The 24,243-nt window shown below is 42.4% G+C and overlaps 1 protein-coding gene across 1 annotated transcript in view; it reads right to left on the reverse strand.

Moving 5' to 3' along the window:
* Window positions 1-1,594: 1,594 nt before the first annotated feature.
* Window positions 1,595-24,243, reverse strand: part of WSCD2 (WSC domain containing 2) — a 762,862-nt gene continuing 740,213 nt past the window's right edge. Inside the window, exon 10 of the mRNA XM_069754742.1 lies at window positions 1,595-5,468. Coding sequence (XP_069610843.1) covers window positions 5,116-5,468 — 353 coding nt within the window. The 3' untranslated portion in view covers window positions 1,595-5,115. The remainder of the gene's footprint in view (window positions 5,469-24,243) is intronic.

Here is a 24,243-nt window from a genome sequence, read left to right on the forward strand (position 1 = left end):
CACTTGGCAGAGGAGGTTTAATGTTTATAATGATTTTAGGGTGTATGAAAAGAAATACAACTTTGCTATCCCAAAGCATTGTTAAACCTATATAAGTCACACGTAAGGCCACATCTAGAATAAGGGATCCAGTTTTGGACTCCATATTTTAAAAAGGATATTTCCGAAGTTAGAGTCAGTATAAAGGTTGGCAACTAGATTATTACAAGTGATGGAATGCCTCTCATATGGTGAGAGGGTCTATAAGTTGGGTTTCTTTCGCTTAACAATAGGCGCCTCACAGGCCATCTAATTTATAAATACATGGGTGGTCAATGCATAGGATTGGCAGAGGAATTTTTCCTTCTAAAGACCTAACAAAGGATAAGCGATCATTCAACATGTGTAGAGGAAAGGAGATTCCAGCAGTTGTATAGAAAAGGATTCTTAGAGCAGTCAGAATGTGGAATGCCCTGACACAAGATGTAGTAATGGAAGACACTATTACAGCATTTAAGAAAGGGCTGGATGCTTTTCTCACAACAAATGACATTGTGGGCTATAAATAATCTAGTGATACAGAATGTATAATTGGTGGAGAAAGGTTGACCTTCATAGACCTAGGTCTTTTTCGATCTACGTAACTATGTAACAGTGAATAGCTGGAATCTCTCCATTAGAATCTATATGTTATGCACGATGGTTCTGTCTAGCTGGGAGTTCCTATACGTTAGCTCAATGTCAGGACCAGGGAGAGCTCCAGCTTTGCTATCTGGTGACCTCTATCTATTCTGATGCCATAAAATCATTAGAATATTGCCAACAGGAAAGGATGTGTGAATATTGAATGTCCTATCCCTTAATATATTTAGTGAAGGTCTTCTATAACAATTGAAGTGTCATTTAAAAAAATGTCATGAATAGTAAGCGGCCATCTGACTCAAATAGAAGCATTGTTCATATTCTTGATATATAGCATCATTCTCAACAGATGTAACAAATGTACACATTTTTTTCTCCTGTACAAATGTTGAAAACATAGTATTGTTAATATTGATTTTGTTTACTAGTGCAAAACTATTCCACATAAAGCAGAACCATCCACATACAATACACTTGTAATAGTAGCCACAATGCTTTGTCAGCTTAGTCATATGATGGCTTTTAATACGACCAGACAGACCCCACTGACTATTGGGATTCACTTTATTTATGTTATTCTGGTCAACAGATAAGCATTGCAATTAGAATGATCTCTCCTGTTAAATTCTGACATAAAAGTGAACAAAAGTCAGGGGCAAATTTAGGTGCAATTTTTGTTTAAATTAGATTTATTGGTGATAAAACCTGACACCTGCTGTGTAATGGAAAATGCCATGGGCATGCCCAAATCTGCATAAAAAAACACATTGTGATAGATTGATCAAAACTGGTGTAATGACTGATCAAAACTGGTGTAATAAAACGATGCAGTCTCCCAAAATGATCATTCAGATTGCAGATCTAATATTCTAAGAATATTTTTTTTAAATTAAATAAAACATTTGATATGACTAAACTCAACACTTTTGATTTGCACATAAAATCTTGAATATTTTCCTTCATATATATATATATATATATATTCTCAAAATAAATGTCTTTTCCAACAGTGTAATATTTCATAGCATTTTTTTATTTAATAAAAGCAACTGTAAAATAAAATATTCCATCACAAGCCTGACTTGTTATAAGGAGCTAACAATACTGGCTTCCATGTAAAATCTCTAAAATGAAGAGAAAGCTGGGATTTTGTTGAACTTCTCATTTGGAGCTCAACAACACATTTGGGCGTTCTCTTTCCCAACAGAGAAGTAAAAGTTTCAGAAGTTAATTGGATCTGGAGGGAGGACAGTGAGTAGCGGTAAGCTTAGCCAAGCCTAAGACAGCAGAACTCAGAAGAGAGCAGAAATATGTTTTACTTCTAGCTCGTCTCATACCCCTTTATCTTTTAAACCTTTTGTTGATTAATACAGCTATGTGGGCATTTTATTTCATTTTCATTTTAACGTTACTCAATAATTCTCATTGGCTTGGGGTCAAGCTTGTTTAAATAGAATTTGGGGGCAACGCAATACAAATGTGAGCTCTGGTTTTCAAACTCTTATGAACAGACATGAGAATAATAATAATTATATATTATTTAATATTCAATTATAATTGAATATATACAACTTACTTAGTCCATATTGCTCTTCTCTCTCCCAGACACTTTTAAATGATGTACTATAAAAGAAGCTAAAGGTAAAACCTTGGGCTGGGTTCACATACATCCACAAAAATCAGACTCAGTTTTTTCATTCTGATGCAACATAATGGATCAAAACTTATGGTAAAACTGATGCAAAAATGCATAATTTGTCATAAGGCTTTTTTACCATTGACCCAGAGGCACTGGATCCCAACATTACATGAAACGTGATCAGACAACCACACCGGCTTCGAGCTGTTGCAAACTGATCAGGCCACTGTGCCTGCCATTTTTGATTCAAAGTAGGACACCTCACTGGTCAAAATGATCCCACTGTACACAATGAGATTAGTTCCTCCTTCAACTTCCAGCCAGGTTTCTTTAAATGCCAGATGGAAATAAAGAAGTGTTGGATATATGTTACCAAATTATCCTTATAACCAGGGCTAGGTTCAACGCAAAGTAGCGGAAACCTTTATTTCAGAGCTCCATAAAAGGATAGGTCCCCCACTGGTCATACCTAGCACTGTTAAAAAGAGACCTGGACACATCTGATCTGTTAGTTAGCTAATATCTCTAATTAGTGAATAATTTCTGAGAGAGACAAGACAATGGGAAAATAACTCTTTTTCCCAATATTGTTTTAAAAGTGATCTATAATGTGTGGCTTGTAGATTAAAAGGTATGTAGGGATTAAAAATCAATACATTGTGGCTTTAAATTGAGAATAACAATATATAGTACTTACCTTACTGAATGTACATTATCCAACTGATGGATGTTTGCATCTCCAGTCTTTGAGCACAAGCCAGAATAGAAAGTCATCACTATAAAGAGTGATTTATCACACATCTTTGGGGTGCCATTGCTATGGATGTCACATCAGCACATAGGAGCAACAGGAATGGTACATGTATACTATAAAGTTTATTAGTTTGCAATTTTCAGGCTTAATTCATAATTTTTTTCAAACCTTGCAAAATTCTTTAAACCTTTCTAATGCCATTTATATATGTAAAATGTGTGAAATTAGTAGCCAATCATGACATCATAGTAATCCTTACACGCTGCAAGAAATCTATCGTCGTAAAAGAATGAATCATAGCCATTGTGCCACAAAACCAATCTAACCATTTCTCATTACAGTTTCCCACTATAATCTAAGCTGGAAATTTCAGTTTGGTACTTAAAAACATTTATATCAATTACTTCTTTTTTTTTCCTTTGGTATTTTTAGGGCTGGAATAACCAGAATAGTCTGATTGTAATGATATAAAAAACTGTCAGCTTTTCTGACATCTGTTTTAGTAAATACTTGCATTACCCAGGGACACAATATTAGACTTATGCGGCACTCACCCCAAGGTAGCAGTATAAATCGTGATCTTTATTGGAGAAGAAGTGAGAGTTACATCCGTCAGGACATCAGGTACAACGGAGGGTGCGGTATAGGAGTGCGGAGTGTCCGCACTCCTATACCGCACCCTCCGTTGTACCTGATGTCCTGACGGATGTAACCCTCACTTCTTCTCCAATAAAGATCACGATTTATACTGCTACCTTGGGGTGAGTGCCGCATAAGTTCTTTCTTGTTGGTTGCTTACGGACTGTTGTTTAGCTATCATATGCAGAGCACCATAACCCTGAAGCATTCGTGAAGCCTGATATTCCTTTGTCCGCCTTCAGTCTTGCCTGTTGGATTCCGTATCAGTTCTAGTGCCGCCCTTTCTGTTTTACTTGTGGCAGTTATTTATCCACAATATTAGACTACTCATCTGTTATTCCTCCTGGAAATGTATTAATAATTTAACCACTAGTAGCTACAGCTCCATTTGTCTCCACATGGTATGACTCTGCCAGAAAACATACGCCATTACTGATATTTCATGAGTACCATTATTTTTCTAGACAGACATGCCACTAGAGCTGACAGTGACTCTCTAAAATAGCAGAATTGGATGATGTATGTGTTTTATAGCGGAAAAGAGGAACAGATTAAACTGATCACAGTATAGCGTGTATTTTCTTATCAAACTTAAAGCTATAGATTTTGCATTGTCATGTTTGGGGAATATTATATCTTATACTGCTATGTAAACTGGAGCTAAAAGTATTTTCTATTTCATACAGTGATGATGGTATATTTGTAGAATGGATCCTCTCTTCATAATCGGTGCTCGTCTATCAACTTAGACACCCACTGATCCAGGAATGAAAGGGAATGTAGAGATGGAACTGCATCCCCTTTAATGTTTTTTCCAATGCACAGCAGTGCTTCAGACCACCCGGCTGTGCAGTAAATGGCCCATGCAGCAGGGTACCATCATTTTCATTTTTTTTTATCTATCTCCAAAATCCCCAAACATATATAAAGCTTGTTAGGGATAATGATCAGGATTGTGCACATATTAGTCATTCAGCAAGACAAAGGTGTGGATTTCCGCAACCCTTAGTTACAGTATGTATACTGTATGTGTAAAAATCTGTTGGGTGTGGTCTGTGATTCATAGACACTAATTAATCAAAACTATTCTCAACTGGGCAGTCATTCTTTAGGACAATGGACTTCTCAAGCTACTTTTAATAACAGCAGAAATTTCCAGATGCTGGGAAAAAATATTTGATGACTTTCTAGTTGTATGTTATGAAATTGCCAACTTTTTTAATCAACATGTACTTAAATTCATGCAGAAAATCTGCATTGAGATAAAATAACTGAATATAGTCTAATCGGACATGTCTAACCTTCTTGCCAATATTTGAAGCACTGTTTGATGTTCATATTTCATGCAAATAAGAAATGTTAACAATAATTAGCAGCAAAAGTCTTCAAGCCACCCACTGGGTGGAAGTAGCCATCAGCTGGGATCCTTTATCCCAGATATTTTCTTGATCGGTCAGTGTCATCATCTTGGGTAGTAGTCTTCTGGAACACCACTGAGATTTCTTAGCTTCAGAGCAGAATCTACTGTCCTAATGCAATTACTAATCATCTTTCTCATGTCTGCAGTGTATGGGTCATACTCCAACTTTCTGAGGCCAGAGCGCTTGAAGTTTCCATCCTTTTGTCCTTCAACACACAGGAGTCTGTCCGCTAAGACTGGGAGTCCAAGAAGGTTAATCATTCTTTTGAGTTGAAAGAATAAATCTTCCTTAAGGTCTTCAAAATTTACAACCAGCACATTTTTCCCATACTTTAGCCAGTCTAGTGTATGTGTTGCCCACCAAGGTGCATAGTTACTTACAAATTCAGGCCACTCTGAAATAGAAAATAAAAATATATTAGTTGCTAATAAAAATAATTTAGGTATATGTATGGTAAAGTTAAACATGCATTGTAATAAAATATGGTTGTACATATTTAAATAGAATTCTACTCAGCTTTCATACAACCGATGGGAAAATGTAATATGCCCCTTATATTTAATATCGAAACAACTTGTAATTGCAAAAATTTCAACCAAATCTTACAGTATATGCAATAAAGCATGGAGCAAATAAGAGGCAACTGCATGCAACCTGTTGTACAATGGTCAAATAAAGCTTTTTGTTAATCAATAATAATAGCCAAACAACATGCTTGAAAAAGACTTCTGTGTGAGTTTAAATGTTCTATTTCTATTAGACTGGGTTTTAAGCCTCCTTCAACATGTTCTGTTGATTCATGTATAGGAAAAAACAGTATTGGTGAGATCCATGGTCCGTTTTCATGTAGCATTCATATGTACATATGTGACAACCCTGTGTCCATTTGCTGTCTGTGTTTCACATCAGTGTCCATGTGACAAGTACCGGACACAAGGACAAAAGTACCAGCAGTTTGGTTTGCGATGATCCCAGGCGCCGGCAGCTGAACGCTGGTCTCATCATTGTCACTTCGTCTCCCTGAGATCAGCGCGACTAGGCAACAATGATGGAAGATGTATTCAGCAGCAGCTGCGTCACTCTTGTGTAAAATAAAGAATAAAAAAAAGGGTGTGTGCTTTGTTGCAATTTTCATAACCAGTAGAGGGAAAGCAGACAGCTGATGGCTGATGTTAATTATCTTGGACAAGGGACAATATCTTATAAGGTTGCCAGGCTATTAATAACAGCTCACAGCTGTTTGCTTAGGCTATCTTGATGAATTTACGGGGACCCCTCCAAAAAATGACAGAAGATTCAAATTATATTCTTATGGTACGAGAAAGTGAACACATCCTTGCAGTTCTTCAACTCACAAAGGATCTGGCTGACAGAGGAGTCTCTGCGCTCTGTTATGACCTGGTGGTTAGGACAATAATGGACCTAGTGGTTAAGAGCACACGGAATGACCTAATAGTTACTAATAATATAGGACGAGCTCTGAGACGTGGGAACTCTGCTGACCGCAATCCCTAATCCTATCACACACTAGAAATAGCCGTGGATTGCTCCTAACGCTCCCTATGCAACTCGACACAGCCTAAGAAACTAGCTAGCCCTAGAGAAGAAAAATAAAGCCTACCTTGCCTCAGAGAAATTCCCCAAAGGAAAAGGCAGCCCTCCACATATAATGACTGTGAGTAAAGATGAAAATTACAGACACAGAGATGAAATAGATTTAGCACAGTGAGGCCCGACTTACTGAACAGACAGAGCATAGGAAAGGTAACTTTGTGGTCAGCACAAAAACATACAAAAAGACCACGCAGAGGGCGCAAAAAGACCCTCCGCACCGACTCACGGTGCGGAGGCGCTCCCTCTGCGTCCCAGAGCTTCCAGCAAGCAAGACAAAAATCAAAATAGCAAGCTGGACAGAAAAATAGCAAACCAGAGAAAAACAAGCAGTAACTTAGCTTCAGCTGGGAAGACAGGTCACAAGAACGATCCAGGAGAGAGCAAGACCAATACTGGAATATTGACAGGTGGCGTGGAGCAATGATCTAAGTGGAGTTAAATAGAGCAGCCAGCTAACGAATTAACCTCGTCACCTGTAGAAGGAAACTCAGAAGCCGCAGCTCCACTCACAACCACCAGAGGAAGCCCATGGACAGAACCAGCCGAAGTACCATTCATGACCACAGGAGGGAGCTTGACAACAGAATTCACAACAGTACCCCCCCCTTGAGGAGGGGTCACCGAACCCTCACCAGAGCCCCCAGGCGACCAGGACGAGCCAAATGAAAGGCACGAACCAGATCGGCAGCATGAACATCGGAGGCAAGGACCCAGGAATTATCTTCCTGACCATAACCCTTCCACTTGACCAGGTACTGGAGTTTCCATCTCAAAATATGAGAATCCAAAATCTTCTCCACCACATTCTCCAACTCCCCCTCAACCAACACCGGGGCAGGAGGATCAACGGATGGAACCACACGCGCCACGTATCTCCGCAACAATGACCTATGGAATACATTATGGATGGAAAAAGAAGCTGGAAGGGTCAAACGAAACGACACAGGATTGAGAACCTCAGAAATCTTATACGGACCAATGAAACGAGGCTTAAACTTAGGAGAGGAAACCTTCATAAGAACATAACGAGACGACAACCAAACCAAATCCCCAACACGAAGTCGGGGACCCACACAGCGCCGGCGGTTAGCGAAACGTTGAGCCTTCTCCTGGGACAATGTCAAATTGTCCACCACATGGGTCCAAATCTGCTGCAACCTATCCACCACAGTATCTACACCAGGACAGTCCGAAGACTCAACCTGCCCTGAAGAGAAACGAGGATGGAAACCAGAATTGCAGAAAAACGGTGAAACCAAAGTAGCCGAACTGGCCCGATTATTAACCCCTTCATGACCCAGCCTATTTTGACCTTAAAGACCTTGCCGTTTTTTGCAATTCTGACCAGTGTCCCTTTATGAGGTAATAACTCAGGAACGCTTCAACGGATCCTAGCGGTTATGATATTGTTTTTTCGTGACATATTGGGCTTCATGTTAGTGGTAAATTTAGGTCAATAAATTATGCGTTTATTTGTGATAAAAACGGAAATTTGGCGAAAATTTTGAAAATTTCGCAATTTTCACATTTTGAATTTTTATTCTGTTAAACCAGAGAGATATGTGACACAAAATAGTTAATAAATAACATTTCCCACATGTTTACTTTACATCAGCACAATTTTGGAAACAAAATTTTTTTTGTTAGGAAGTTATAAGGGTTAAAATTTGACCAGCGATTTCTCATTTTTACAACGAAATTTACAAAACCATTTTTTTTAGGGACCACCTCACATTTGAAGTCAGTTTGAGGGGTCTATATGGCTGAAAATACCCAAAAGTGACAACATTCTAAAAACTGCACCCCTCAAGGTACTCAAAACCACATTCAAGAAGTTTATTAACCCTTCAGGTGCTTCACAGCAGCAGAAGCAACATGGAAGGAAAAAATGAACATTTAACTTTTTAGTCACAAAAATTATCTTTTAGTAACAATTTTTTTATTTTCCCAATGGTAAAAGGAGAAACTGAACCACTAAAGTTGTTGTCCAATTTGTCCTGAGTACGCTGATACCTCATATGTGGGGGTAAACCACTGTTTGGGCACACGGCAGGGCTTGGAAGGGAAGGAGCGCCATTTGACTTTTTGAATCATAAATTGGCTCCACTCTTTAGCGGACACCATGTCACGTTTGGAGAGCCCCTGTGTGCCTAAACATTGGAGATCCCCCACAAGTGACCCCATTTTGGAAACAATACGCCCCAAGGAACTTATCTAGATGCATAGTGAGCACTTTGAACCCCCAGGTGCTTCACAAATTGATCCGTAAAAATGAAAAAGTACTTTTTTTTCACAAAAAAATTCTTTTAGCCTCAATTTTTTCATTTTCACATGGGCAACAGGATAAAATGGATCCTAAAATGTGTTGGGCAATTTCTCCTGAGTACACCAATACCTCACATGTGGGGGTAAACCACTGTTTGGGCACATGGTAAGGCTCGGAAGGGAAGGAGCGCCATTTGACTTTTTGAATGAAAAATTATTTCCATCGTTAGCGGACACCATGTCGCGTTTGGATAGCTCCTGTGTGCCTAAACATTGGTGCTCCCCCACAAGTGACCCCATTTTGGAAACTAGACCCCCCAAGGAACTTATTTAGATGCCTAGTGAGCACTTTAAACCCTCAGGTGCTTCACAAATTGATCTGTAAAAATGAAAAAGTACTTTTTTTTCACAAAAAAATTCTTTTCGCCTCAATTTTTTCATTTTCACATGGGCAGTAGGATAAAATGGATCATAAAATTTGTTGGGCAATTTCTCCCGAGTACGCCGATACCTCATATGTGGGGGTAAACCACTGTTTGGGCACTCGGCAGGGCTCGGAAGGGAAGGCGCGCCATTTGACTTTTTGAATGGAAAATTAGGTCCAATTGTTAGCGGACACCATGTCGCGTTTGGAGAGCCCCTGTGTGCCTAAACATTTGAGCTCCCCCACAAGTGACCCCATTTTGGAAACTAGACCCCCCAAGGAACTTATCTAAATGCATATTGAGCACTTTAAACCCCCAGGTGCTTCACAGAAGTTTATAATGCAGAGCCATGAAAATAAAAAATAATTTTTCTTTCCTCAAAAATGATTTTTTAGCCTGGAATTTCCTATTTTGCCAAGGATAATAGGAGAAATTGGACCCTAAATATTGTTGTCCAGTTTGTCCTGAGTAGGCTGATACCCCATATGTGGGGGTAAACCACTGTTTGGGCGCACGGCAGGGCTCGGAAGGGATGGCACGCCATTTGGCTTTTTAAATGGAAAATTAGCTCCAATCATTAGCGGACACCATGTCACGTTTGGAGAGCCCCTGTGTGCCTAAACATTGGAGATCCCCCAGAAATGACCCCATTTTGGAAACTAGACCCCCAAAGGAACTAATCTAGATGTGTGGTGAGGACTTTGAACCCCCAAGTGCTTCACAGAAGTTTATAACGCAGAGCCATGAAAATAAAAAAAAAATTATTTTCTCAAAAATGATCTTTTAGCCTGCAATTTTTTATTTTCCCAAGGGTAACAGGAGAAATTTGACCCCAAAAGTTGTTGTCCAGTTTCTCCTGAGTACGCTGATACCCCATATGTGGGGGTAAATCAGTGTTTGGGCAGATGCCGGGGCTCGGAAGTGAAGTAGTGACGTTTTGAAATGCAGACTTTGATGGAATGCTCTGTGGGCGTCACGTTGCGTTTGCAGAGCCCCTGATGTGGCTTAACAGTAGAAACCCCCCACAAGTGACCCCATTTTGGAAACTAGACCCCGAAAGGAACTTATCTAGATGTGTGGTGAGCACTTTGAACCCCCAAGTGCTTCATAGAAGTTTATAATGCAGAGCCGTGAAAATAATAAATACGTTTTCTTTCCTCAAAAATAATTATTTAGCCCAGAATTTTTTAATTTTCCCAAGGGTAACAGGAGAAATTTGACCCCAATATTTGTTGTCCAGTTTCTCCTGAGTACGGTGATACCTCATATGTGGGGGTAAACTACTGTTTGGGCACATGCCGGGGCTCGGAATTGAAGTAGTGACGTTTTGAAATGCAGACTTTGATGGAATGCTCTGCGGGCGTCACGTTGCGTTTGCAGAGCCCCTGATGTGCCTAAACAGTAGAAACCCCCCACAAGTGACCCCATTTTGGAAACTAGACCCCGAAAGGAACTTATCTAGATGTGTGGTGAGCACTTTGAACCCCCAAGTGCTTCATAGAAGTTTATAATGCAGAGCCGTGAAAATAATAAATACGTTTTCTTTCCTCAAAAATATTTAGCCCAGAATTTTTTATTTTCCCAAGGATTACAGGAGAAATTGGACCCCAAAAGTTGTTGTCCAGTTTCTCCTGAGTACGCTGATACCCCATGTGTGGGGGTAAACCACTGTTTGGGCACACGTCGGGGCTCAGAAGGGAAGTAGTGACTTTTGAAATGCAGACTTTGATGGAATGGTCTGCGGGCGTCACATTGCGTTTGCAGAGCCCCTGGTGTGCCTAAACAGTAGAAACCCCCCACAAGTGACCCCATTTTAGAAACTAGACCCCCCAAGGAACTTATCTAGATATGTGGTGAGCACTTTGAACCCCCAAGTGCTTCACAGACGTTTACAACGCAGAGCCGTGAAAATAAAAAATCATTTTTCTTTCCTCAAAAATTTTGTTTTAGCAAGCATTTTTTTAGATTCACAAGGGTAACAGGAGAAATTGGACCCCAGTAATTGTTGCGCAGTTTATCCTGAGTATGCTGGTACCCCATATGAGGGGGTAAACCACTGTTTGGGGCACACGTCAGGGCTCGGAAATGAGGGAGCACCATTTGACTTTTTGAATACGAGATTGGCTGGAATCAATGGTGGCGCCATGTTGCGTTTGGAGACCCCTGATGTGCCTAAACAGTGGTAACCCCTCAATTCTACCTCCAACACTAACCCCCCCACACCCCTAACTCTAATCCCAACTGTAGCCATAACCCTAATCACAACCCTAATTCCAACCCTAACCCTAAGGCTATGTGCCCACGTTGCGGATTCGTGTAAGATATTTCCGCACCATTTTTGAAAAATCCGCGGGTAAAAGGCACTGCGTTTTACCTGCGGATTTTCCGCGGATTTCCAGTGTTTTTTGTGCGGATTTCACCTGCGGATTCCTATTGAGGAACAGGTGTAAAACGCTGCGGAATCCGCACAAAGAATTGACATGCTGCGGAAAATACAACGCAGCGTTTCCGCGCTGTATTTTCCGCACCATGGGCACAGCGGATTTGGTTTTTCATATGTTTACATGGTACTGTACACCTGATGGAACACTGCTGCGAATCCGCAGCGGCCAATCCGCAGCCAAATCCGCACCGTGTGCACATAGCCTAATTCTAAAGGTATGTGCACATGCTGCGGAAAAGCAGCAGTTTCCCATGAGCTTACAGTTCAATGTAAACCTACGGGAAACAAAAATCGCTGCACACATGCTGCGGAAAAACTGCACGGAAACGCAGCGGTTTACATTCCGCAGCATGTCACTTCTTTGTGCGGATTCCGCAGCGGTTTTACAACTGCTCCAATAGAAAATCGTAATTGTAAAACCGCAGTGAAATGTGCAGAAAAAACGCGGTAAATCCGCCATAAATCCGCAGTGGTTTAGCACTGCGGATTTATCAAGTCCGCAGCGGAAAAATCCGCAGAGGACCAGAATACGTGTGCACAAACCGAAACCCTAACCCTAGCCCTAACCTTAACCCTACCCCTAACCCTAGCCCTAACCCTAACCCTAACCCTAACCCTACCCCTAACCCTACCCCTAACCCTAACCCTACCCCTAACCCTAACCCTATTCTAACATTAGTGGAAAAAAAAAATTTCTTTATTTTTTTATTGTCCCTACCTATGGGGGTGACAAAGGGGGCGGGGTCATTTATTATTTTTTTTATTTTGATCACTGAGATATAATCTATCTCAGTGATCAAAATGCACTTTGGAACGAATCTGCCGGCCGGCAGATTCGGCGGGCGTACTGCGCATGCGCCCGCCATTTTGGAAGATGGCGGCGCCCAGGGAGAAGACGGACGGGACCCTGGCAGGATCGGTAAGTATGATGGGGTGGGGGGGGACCAAGGAGGGGGATCGGAGCACGGGGGGGGGGAATCGGAGCGTGGGGGGGCTGAAACGGAGCACGGGGGGCTGGAACGGAGCACGGGGGGTGGAACGGAGCACGGGGGGGTGGATCGGAGTGCAGGGGGGGGTGATTGGAGCACGGGGGGGTGATTGGAGCACGGGGGGAGCGGACAAGAGCATGGGGGGAGCGGAGCACTGGACGGAGGGGAGCCGGAGCAGTGTACTGGCCAGATCGGGGGGCTAGGGGGGCGATCGGTGGGGTGGGGTGGGGGCACACTAGTATTTCCAGCAATGGCCGATGATATTGCAGCATCGGCCATGGCTGGATTGTAATATTTCACCCGTTATAATGGGTGAAATATTACAAATCGCTCTGATTGGCAGTTTCACTTTCAACAGCCAATCAGAGCGATCGTAGCCACGAGGGGGTGAAGCCACCCCCCCTGGGCTAAACTACCACTCCCCCTGTCCCTGCAGATCGGGTGAAATGGGAGTTAACCCTTTCACCCGATCTGCAGGGACGCGATCTTTCCATGACGCCACATAGGCGTCATGGGTCGGATTGGCACCGACTTTCATGACGCCTACGTGGCGTCATGGGTCGGGAAGGGGTTAAGGGCGAGCTCAGCCAAATGCAAAAAGGACACCCAATCATCCTGATCAGCAGAAACAAAGCATCTCAGATATGTTTCCAAAGTCTGATTAGTTCGTTCGGTTTGGCTATTTGTCTGAGGATGGAAAGCCGAGGAAAAAGACAAATCAATGCCCATCCTAGCACAAAAGGCTCGCCAAAACCTCGAAACAAACTGGGAACCTCTGTCCGAAACGATGTTCTCCGGGATACCATGTAACGGAACCACATGCTGGAAAAATAATGGCACCAAATCAGAGGAGGAAGGCAATTTAGACAAAGGTACCAAATGGACCATCTTAGAAAAGCGATCACAAACCACCCAAATGACCGACATCTTTTGAAAGACGGGGAGATCCGAAATAAAATCCATAGAAATATGCGTCCAGGGCCTCTTCCGGACTGGCAAGGGCAAAAGCAACCCACTGGCACGAGAACAGCAGGGCTTAACCCGAGCACAAGTCCCACAGGACTGCACAAAAGAACGCACATCCCGTGACAAAGACGGCCACCAAAAGGATCTAGCCACCAAATCTCTGGTACCAAAGATTCCAGGATGACCAGCCAACACCGAACAATGAACCTCAGAGATAACTCTACTAGTCCATTTATCAGGGACAAACAGTTTCTCCGCTGGGCAACGGTCAGGTCTATCAGCCTGAAAATTTTGCAGCACCCGCCGCAAATCAGGGGAGATGGCAGGCAAAATTACCCCCTCTTTGAGAATACCCGCCGGCACAGGAACACCCGGAGAGTCGGGCACAAAACTCCTTGACAGGGCATCAGCCTTCACATTCTTAGAGCCTGGAAGGTACGAAACCACAAAATCAAAACGGGAGAAAAATAGCGACCAACGAGCCTGTCTAGGATTCAACCGTTTGGCAGACTCGAGATAAGTCAAATTCTTGTGATCCGTCAAGACCACCACGCGATGCTTGGCTCCTTCACGCCAATGACGCCACTCCTCGAATGCCCACTTCATGGCCAACAACTCTCGATTGCCAACATCATAATTGCGCTCAGCAGGTGAAAACTTTCTAGAAAAGAAGGCACATGGTTTCATCACCGAGCCATCAGAACTTTTTTGCGACAAAACAGCCCCTGCTCCAATCTCAGAAGCATCAACCTCGACCTGAAACGGAAGCGAAACATCTGGCTGGCACAACACAGGGGCAGAAGAAAAATGACGCTTCAACTCCTGAAAAGCTTCCACAGCCGCAGAAGACCAATTGACCACATCAGCACCCTTCTTGGTCAAATCAGTCAACGGTTTAGCAACACTAGAAAAATTACTGATGAAGCGACGATAAAAATTAGCAAAGCCCAGGAACTTTTGCAGACTCTTCACAGATGTCGGCTGAGTCCAATCATAAATGGCCTGGACTTTAACAGGGTCCATCTCGATAGTAGAAGGGGAAAAAATGAAACCCAAAAATGAAACCTTCTGAACTCCAAAGAGACACTTTGACCCCTTCACAAACAAAGAATTAGCACGAAGGACCTGGAACACCATTCTGACCTGCTTCACGTGAGACTCCCAATCATCCGAGAAGACCAAAATATCATCCAAATATACAATCAGGAATTTATCCAGGTACTCTCGGAAGATGTCATGCATAAAGGACTGAAATACTGATGGAGCATTGGAAAGCCCGAATGGCATAACCAGGTACTCAAAATGGCCCTCGGGCGTATTAAATGCTGTTTTCCATTCGTCGCCCTGTTTAATACGCACAAGATTATACGCACCACGAAGATCTATCTTGGTGAACCAACTAGCCCCCTTAATCCAAGCAAATAAATCCGACAGCAGCGGCAAAAGGTACTGAAATTTGACTGTGATCTTATTAAGAAGGCGGTAATCAATACAAGGTCTCAAAGAACCATCCTTCTTGGCCACAAAAAAGAACCCTGCTCCCAATGGTGACGACGACGGGCGAATATGACCCTTCTCCAAGGATTCCTTTACATAACTCCGCATAGCAGCGTGCTCTGGCACAGATAAATTGAACAGTCGGCCCTTAGGAAACTTACTACCAGGAATCAAATTGATAGCACAATCGCAATCCCTATGAGGAGGTAGGGCACTGGATTTGGGCTCATCAAATACATCCCGGTAATCTGACAAAAACTCCGGGACTTCAGAAGGGGTGGATGACGAAATAGACAAAAATGGAACATCACCATGTACCCCCTGACAACCCCAGCTGGACACAGACATAGATTTCCAATCCAATACTGGATTATGGACTTGTAGCCATGGCAACCCCAAAACGACCACATCATGCAGATTATGCAACACCAAAAAGCGAATATCCTCCTGATGTGCAGGAGCCATGCACATGGTCAATTGGGTCCAGTACTGAGGCTTATTCTTGGCCAAAGGCGTAGCATCAATTCCTCTCAATGGAATAGGATACTGCAAGGGCTCCAAGAAAATACCACAGCGCCTAGCAAACTCCAAGTCCATCAAATTCAGGGCAGCGCCTGAATCCACAAATGTCATAACAGAATAGGATGACAAAGAGCAAATCAGAGTAACGGACAAAAGAAATTTCGACTGTACCGTACCAATGGTAGCAGACCTAGCGAACCGCTTAGTGCGCTTAGGACAATCGGAGATAGCATGAGTGGATTCACCACAGTAAAAACACAGCCCATTCCGACGTCTGTGTTCTTGCCTTTCAGCTCTGGTCAAAGTTCTATCACACTGCATAGGCTCAGGCCTATGCTCAGAGAACACCGCCAGATGGTGCACAGCTTTGCGCTCACGCATGCGCCGATCGATCTGAATGGCCAAAGACATAGACTCATTCAGACCAGCAGGCGTGGGAAATCCTTAAGGGCTTCAGAAAGACCCTTTCTGAAAATTGCTGCCAGGGCACATTCATTCCACTGAGTAAGCACAGACCACTTTCTAAACTTCTGACAGTACACCTCCGCTTCATCCTGACCCGGACACGAAGCCAGCAAGATTTTCTCTGCCTGATCCACTGAATTTGGTTCATCATAAAGCAATCCAAGCGCCAGAAAAAACGCATCAACATCATGCAATGCAGGATCTCCTGGCACAAGGGAAAATGCCCAGTCTTGAGGGTCACCACGCAACAAAGAAATAATGACTTTTACTTGTTGAGCGGGGTCACCAGAGGAGCGGGGTTTCAAAGCTAAAAACAGTTTACAATTATTTTTGAAATTCAAGAACCTAGATCTATCCCCAGAAAATAAGTCAGGAATAGGAATTCTAGGCTCTAACATCGGATTCTGAACCACAAAATCTTGAATGTTTTGTACCCTTGCAGTGAGATGATCTACACAAGAGGACAGACCTTGAATGTCCATACCTACACCTGTGTCCTGAACCACCCAAAGGTCTAGGGGAAATGAGAAACAAAACACAGTGCAAAGAAAAAAAATGGTCTCAGAAGTTCTCTTATCTATTGAGATGCATTAATACTTTGGGCCACCTGTACTGTTATGACCTGGTGGTTAGGACAATAATGGACCTAGTGGTTAAGAGCACACGGAATGACCTAATAGTTACTAATAATATAGGACGAGCTCTGAGACGTGGGAACTCTGCTGACCGCAATCCCTAATCCTATCACACACACTAGAAATAGCCGTGGATTGCTCCTAACGCTCCCTATGCAACTCGACACAGCCTAAGAAACTAGCTAGCCCTAGAGAATAAAAATAAAGCCTACCTTGCCTCAGAGAAATTCCCCAAAGGAAAAGGCAGCCCCCCACATATAATGACTGTGAGTAAAGATGAAAATTACAGACACAGAGATGAAATAGATTTAGCACAGTGAGGCCCGACTTACTGAATAGACAGAGCATAGGAAAGGTAACTTTGCGGTCAGAACAAAAACCTACAAAAAGACCACGCAGAGGGCGCAAAAAGACCCTCCGCACCGACTCACGGTGCGGAGGCGCTCCCTCTGCGTCCCAGAGCTTCCAGCAAGCAAGTCAAAAATCAAAATAGCAAGCTGGACAGAAAAATAGCAAACCAGAGAAAAACAAGCAGTAACTTAACTTCAGCTGGGAAGACAGGTCACAAGAACGATCCAGGAGAGAGCAAGACCAATACTGGAACATTGACAGGTGGCGTGGAGCAATGATCTAAGTGGAGTTAAATAGAGCAGCCAGCTAACGAATTAACCTCGTCACCTGTAGAAGGAAACTCAGAAGCCGCAGCTCCACTCACAACCACCAGAGGAAGCCCATGGACAGAACCAGCCGAAGTACCATTCATGACCACAGGAGGGAGCTTGACAACAAAATTCATAACAGCGCTCTCAGCAGGGGACTTCCCAGCTTCAGTGTGGAGCACGGCTCAGACAGTTCAAATAAGCTTCTTGCAGGAACCCAAGCACTTGAGCACTGCGCGACTGCGCGATACTTGGTACTGCTCGATACTCAATCTAGTATCGAGCAGTGCCGAGCACGCTCACCCGCCACTAATTATTACATTATGATAGTTTCCATCTGAAGACTACTATACACTCTGCCCAAGAGCCAACAACTATTTTTTTAGGCTGGACAAAGGCCAGTTATGCCCAAAATATTGCCTGCTTTGTCTTCCTGTTTTAACTAATATGGAATAAAGTTCAATATTTTTATGAAAAACCTTTGGTTCTGTTGCTTTGGCTTCTTTTAATTTTCTGCACTGCTCCCTTTAGTATTACACTGACCCTTCTGACTGTGTGCAAAAGTATTGGGAGAATATAGTCTTTAATTACAGTGACTGCATTGTAATATAAATGGCATATAGGTGTGTGTGGCCAGGATAATTGTGAAATAGCGCTTCTCACCGGAACGCTATTGTTCACACAACTATTACAAACATAGTTAAATTTAGAAAAAAATTATAACAAATATTTGTTTTTTTTTAAATAAAAGTACACTTGTTCATATACTTACATCATTAGTGAAAAAAGGTGACACATTCCATTTAAGCTTCCTGTATTAAAGTAGTGTACACACATTGTAGTTCTATCTCTCCATTCTTTATACACTGGCATTGTTATTAAAATGGTTTTCCGGTTTCTGAAATGCCATAGATACATGAAGAGCAAAAAAATATTGACCCATTGTCTCTCCGAAGAGGTTTATTTCATAGCCTAAAGTGTTTTTGTTTTCTTCCTCACAGCTGCATTTTGTTTAAAAAAAAATTACGCTTTACTCTCCCTCACTAGGTTCAGCCTGTAATCTTTGCTGTTGATATCAACATGAAGTCAGCACTGCAGGCATTAATACATACTGGGAGCAGAGATTTTGACTCCGCATTGGACTGAGGGTACACAGAGTGACTACAGACTTATTGATTTGGACCTGACAACCCCTTGAATAATACAATGAACACAAATATTTTGATGTGTTTCTGCTGTTTTCTACATGATAATATTTATTGACACAGCATGTTTATGTACAGTGGCTTGTGGAAGTAATCACCCTTCTTGGCATTTTTCTTGTTTTGCTACCTCATAACCTGGAATTTCACAGTTTTTTTTTAGAGTTTGCTTCAGTTCATGTATAGAGTATGTGAAAATTGTGGGGGGGAGGTTAAGCAAACAACATCAAAATAACTGAAAACTACAGTGTGCATAACTAATCATCCCCCTAAAGATAGTACTGCTGCAAATCGCTTTGAGTAAGTTTCTATGAGCTTTCCATATTTTGACACTGAGATTTCTGCCCATTTCTCAAGGCAAAACTGCTCCAGCTCCTTCAAGTTACATAGTTTTCTCTGGTGAAAGCAATCCTCAAGTCTGAGCACAGATTCTCAATTGGATTAAGGTCTTGGATTTAATTAGGTCACTCTAAAGGTACCTTCACACATAACGATATTGTTAACGATATCGTTGCTATTTGTGACGTAGCAACGATATCGTTAATGAAATCGTTATGTGTGACAGCGACCAACGATCAGGCCCCTGCTGGGAGATCGTTGGTCGCTGAATAAAGTCCAGAACTTTATTTCGTCGCTGGACTCCTGCTGACATCGCTGGATCGGCGTGTGTGACACCGATCCAGCGATGTCTTCACTGGTAACCAGGGTAAACATCGGGTAACTAAGCGCAGGGCCGCGCTTAGTAACCCGATGTTTACCCTGGTTACCATGCTAAAAGTAAAAAAAAACAAACACTAGATACTTACCTACAGCTGTCTGTCCTCCAGCGCTGCGCTCTGCACTCCTCCTGTACTGGCTGTGAGCCGGAAAGCAGAGCGGTGACGTCACCGCTCTGCTTTCCGGCTCCCAGACAGTACAGGAGGAGAGCAGAGAAGCAGAGCGCAGCGCTGGAGGACAGACGGCTGTAGGTAAGTATCTAGTGTTTGTTTTTTTTTACTTTTAGCATGGTAACCAGGGTAAACATCGGGTTACTAAGCGCGGCCCTGCGCTTAGTTACCCGATGTTTACCCTGGTTACCGGCATCGTTGGTCGCTGGAGAGCGGTCTGTGTGACAGCTCTCCAGCGACCAAACAGCGACGCTGCAGCGATTCGGATCGTTGTCGGTATCGCTGCAGCGTCGCTAAATGTGAAGGGGCCTTAGAACGTTTAAACAATTCCCATTAAACCACTCGAGTCTGGCTTTAGCAGTATGCTTTTGGTCATTGACGTGTTAGAAGGTGTATCTCCATCCCAGTCTCAAATCAGTAACGGACTGAAATAGGTTTTGTTTAAGAATATCCCTGTATTTTGCATGATCCATCTTCCCCTCGACTCAGACCATTGTCTCTGTTCCTGCTGCCGAAAAACATCCTCACTGCATTATGCTGCCACCACGTTTCAATGTGGGGATGATGTTCTTGGAATGATTAGCTCTGCCGGTTTTGGTGCCAGACATAACATTTGGTGAGTCTCTCACATGTCTTTTGGCAAATTCAAAATGAGTCTTAATTTTTTAAGTGTAAGTAAAAGCTTTTTTCTGCCCATTTTTCCATAAAAGCCACCTATATGGAATGCATGGCTTATTGTGGTTGTACGGACAGATACTGCAGGCTCTTCTTGGGAACTCTGCAGCTTGTTCAGGGTTACCTTTGGTCTCTGTGTTGCCTTTCTGCCTCTGTGATTAATGGCCTCCTTGTTCAGGCTGAGAGCGTTGGTGGGTGGCCCTCTTGGCAGGTTTGTTATGGTACCATGTTCTTTCCTCTAGATGATAATGGATTTGATGATGCTCCAGGGTATCATCAGAGTCCCTGACTTGTTTGAAGATCTCTTTGTCTTCATCGTGTTGTTTAGTTAGTGATGCATCTTGCTTAATGGTGTTACAGCCTCTGTGGCCTTTCAGAAAAGGTACGAATATACTGACAGACCATAGAACACATAGATTTCAAAAAGTTGGACTTCCTTTCACTAAGCATGTGACTTATGAAGATAATTGCTTGCACCAGAAATTTTCAGGGGGATGACTTTTGAAAACAGCTGTAAATGCAGTCTGAGTTACTGACAGAGACACTGCCCTTTTAAAATGTAACACCGTAGCCAATTTTGACCTTAACCCCTTCATGACCACAGGTATTTTTGTTTTTTGCTTTTTGGTTTTTGCTCCCCTAGTTTCCAGAGCCATATCTTTTTTAGTTTTTGGTCAATATGGCCATGTGAGGGCTGTTTCTTGTGGGATGAGTTGTAATTTTGAACTACACCATTGGTTTTAACATATTATGTACTGGAAAACAGTAAAAAAAATCCAAGTGCGGTGAAATAGTGCAAAAATAGTGCAATCCCACAGTTGTTTCTTGTTTTCATTTTTTACTACGTTTACTAAATTCTAAAATTGACCTGCCATTATGATTTTCAAGGTCAATATGAGTTCAGAGACACCAAACATGTATAGGTTCTTTTGTATCTAAGTGGTGAAAAAAAATTCCAAACTTTGTTAAAAAAAATTGCTCCATATCCCAATACTCGTAGCGTCTCCATTTTTCATGATCTTGGGTTGGGTGAGGGCTTATTTTTTGTGTGCCGAGCTGATATTATTAATGATACCATTTTGGTGCAGATACGATCCTTTGATCGCCCCTTATTGCATTTTAATGTAATGCTGAGTGGACCAAAAAAACATAACCCTGGCATTTTGACATTTTTTCTCGCTATGCTGTGTAGCAATCAGGTTAATCCTTTTTTTCAATTGATAAATTGGGTCATTCTGAATGCGGCAATACCAAATGTGTATGTCTTTTTTCAATTGTTTTATTTTTAATTGGGCGAATAGGGGGTGATTTGAACTTTTATATTTTTTTATTTTTTTATATTCTTAAAACTTTTTTTAACTTTTGGCATGCTTCAATAGTCTTTATTGGGGACTAGACACTGCCATAACTCGATGATTAGATTGCCTGTATGTAACAGAATTGCTCACTTGCTATGAGCGCTGACCACCGGGCGGTGCTCATAGCAATCAGGCAGTGACTACTATAGAGGACTGCAGGAGACCTCTGGTTGCTATTCCGAACCCGCTGTGACCCGCGATCAAGTGACAGGGCCACCAATGGGCGAGATTTCTGGCCCGATGGCCGGAAATGCACAGTAAATGCCGCTGTCACAGTTTGACAGTGGCATTTAATGGGTTAACAGCTGTGGGAGGATTGTGATTCCTCTGGTGGCTGTTAGCAGCACATGTCAGCTGTTCAAAACAGTTGACATATGCCAGAAAGATGTGGGATCACCGCCGGAGCCCACATCAAAGGGAGGGTGTCCGGCATCGGCCTATTATTACACCAGATGTCGGAAAGGGGTTAATGACAAAGCCAAATGTTACAATTCTGACCTGTGTCACTTTATATGGTTATAATTCTGGAACGCTTCAATGTGTCCCACTAATACGCTGTACTTCATGACAGTGGTACATTTTTTTCAATAGGAAAAAAATGGAAATTTGGAGAAAAAAATTCAAAATGTTGCCATTTTCAAACTTTTTTTATTTTTATGCCAATAAAACAGAGTTATGTCGCATAAAATAGTTAATAAATAAAATTTCCCACATGTCTACTTTACATCAGCACAATTTTTGAACATGATTTTTTTATTAGGAAGTTATGCGGGTTAAAAATTGACCAGCAATTTCTCATTTTTCCAACAAAATTTACAAAACCATTTTTTTAGGGACCACATCACATTTGAAGTGAGTTTGAGTGGTCTATATAATAGAAAGTATCCAAAAGTGACACCATTCTAAAAACTGCACCCCTAAAGGTGCTCAAAACCACAAATAATAAGTTTATTAGTAGGGTTGAGCGAAACGGATCGTTCATTTTCAAAAGTCGCCGACTTTTGGCAAAGTCGGGTTTCATGAAACCCGATCTGACCCCTGTGCGGGGTCGGCCATGCGGTACGCGACTTTCGCGCCAAAGTCGCGTTTCAATGACGCGAAAAGCGCCATTTCTCAGCCAATGAAGGTAAACGCAGAGTGTGGGCAGCGTGATGACATAGGTCCTGGTCCCCACCATCTTAGAGAAGGGCATTGCAGTGATTGGCTTGCTGTCTGCGGCGTCACAGGGGCTATAAAGGGGCGTTCCCGCCGACCGCCATGTTACTGCTGCTGATCTGAGCTTAGGGAGAGGTTGCTGCCGCTTCGTCAGAAGCAGGGATAGCGTTAGGCAGGGTCCATTAACCACCAAACCGCTTGTGCTGTAGCGATTTGCACTGTCCAACACCACCTTCGGTGTGCAGGGACAGTGGAAGCTAAATTTTTTTTTTTTCCTCAGCGCTGTAGCTCATTGGGCTGCCCTAGAAGGCTCCCTGATAGCTGCATTGCTGTGTGTACGCCGCTGTGCAAACCAACTGCTTTTTTCAAAGCACAAATCCTCTTGTTCCTTCCTTTCTGCACAGCTATCTTGTTTGTTTGTCCACACTTTTTATTTAATTTGTGCATCAGTCCACTCCTTATTGCTGCCTGCCATACCTGGCTGAGATTACTGCAGGGAGATAGTAATTGAAGGACAGTTCCTTTTTTTTTTTTTTTTTTTTTTTTTTTTTGTGGGAGATTAAGATTGGCATTTCTGCTAGAGTGCCATCCCTGTCTGTGCCATCTCTCACTCAGTGGGCCATAGAAAGCCTATTTATTTTTTTGCTTGATTTGGGTTCTAAAATCTACCTGAAAAAATCACTACATCAATCAGTGGGAGAAAAATATTGGCCTCAGGGCTTGTGTGCCACTCCTGACTCCTGTGTGCATCATCACTCACTCAGTGGGCCATAGAAAGCCCATTTTTTTTTTTGCTTTATTTGGGTTCTAAATTCTACCTGAAAAAATCAATAAATCAATCAGTGGGAGATTAATATTGGCCTTTGGGCTTGTGTGCCAGTCCTAAGCGTGCCATCTCTCTCACAAATAGTGGGCCATAGAAAGCCTATTTATTTATTTTTTTTTGGTTTTATAAATTCTCCCTGAAAAAAAAAAAGGGAGATTAATATTGGCCTTTGGGCTTGTGTGCCAGTCCTAAGCGTGCCATCTCTCTCAGATAGTGGGCCATAGAAAGCCTATTTATAATTTTTTTTATTGGGTTTATAAATTTTCCCTGAAAAAAAAAAAAGTGGGAGATTAATATTAACATTTGTGCTTCAGTGACAGTCCTGCGTGTGTGGCATCTCTCTCATTTGGTGCCACCAAAAACAGAGTGTGTAACATTGTGCCTGATTTTCGTTGTGGTCTCACCCACCTGTAAAGGGGTAGCTAAATCATACTGAAGTTATAGCTCACCGTGTAAGTTGTGTGACAGCAACAAATACCGTTAGTTTGGTTATGTTTTTAAAACAATGAGGAAGTCTGGTGGAAGAGGTCGTGGCCGGGGGCGTTCATTGTCAGCTGGTAATGAGGGTAGTGGTAGTGGTGGAGCA

This window comes from Ranitomeya imitator, chromosome 1, assembly GCF_032444005.1.
Source record: "Ranitomeya imitator isolate aRanImi1 chromosome 1, aRanImi1.pri, whole genome shotgun sequence".
Lineage (NCBI taxonomy): Eukaryota > Metazoa > Chordata > Amphibia > Anura > Dendrobatidae > Ranitomeya > Ranitomeya imitator.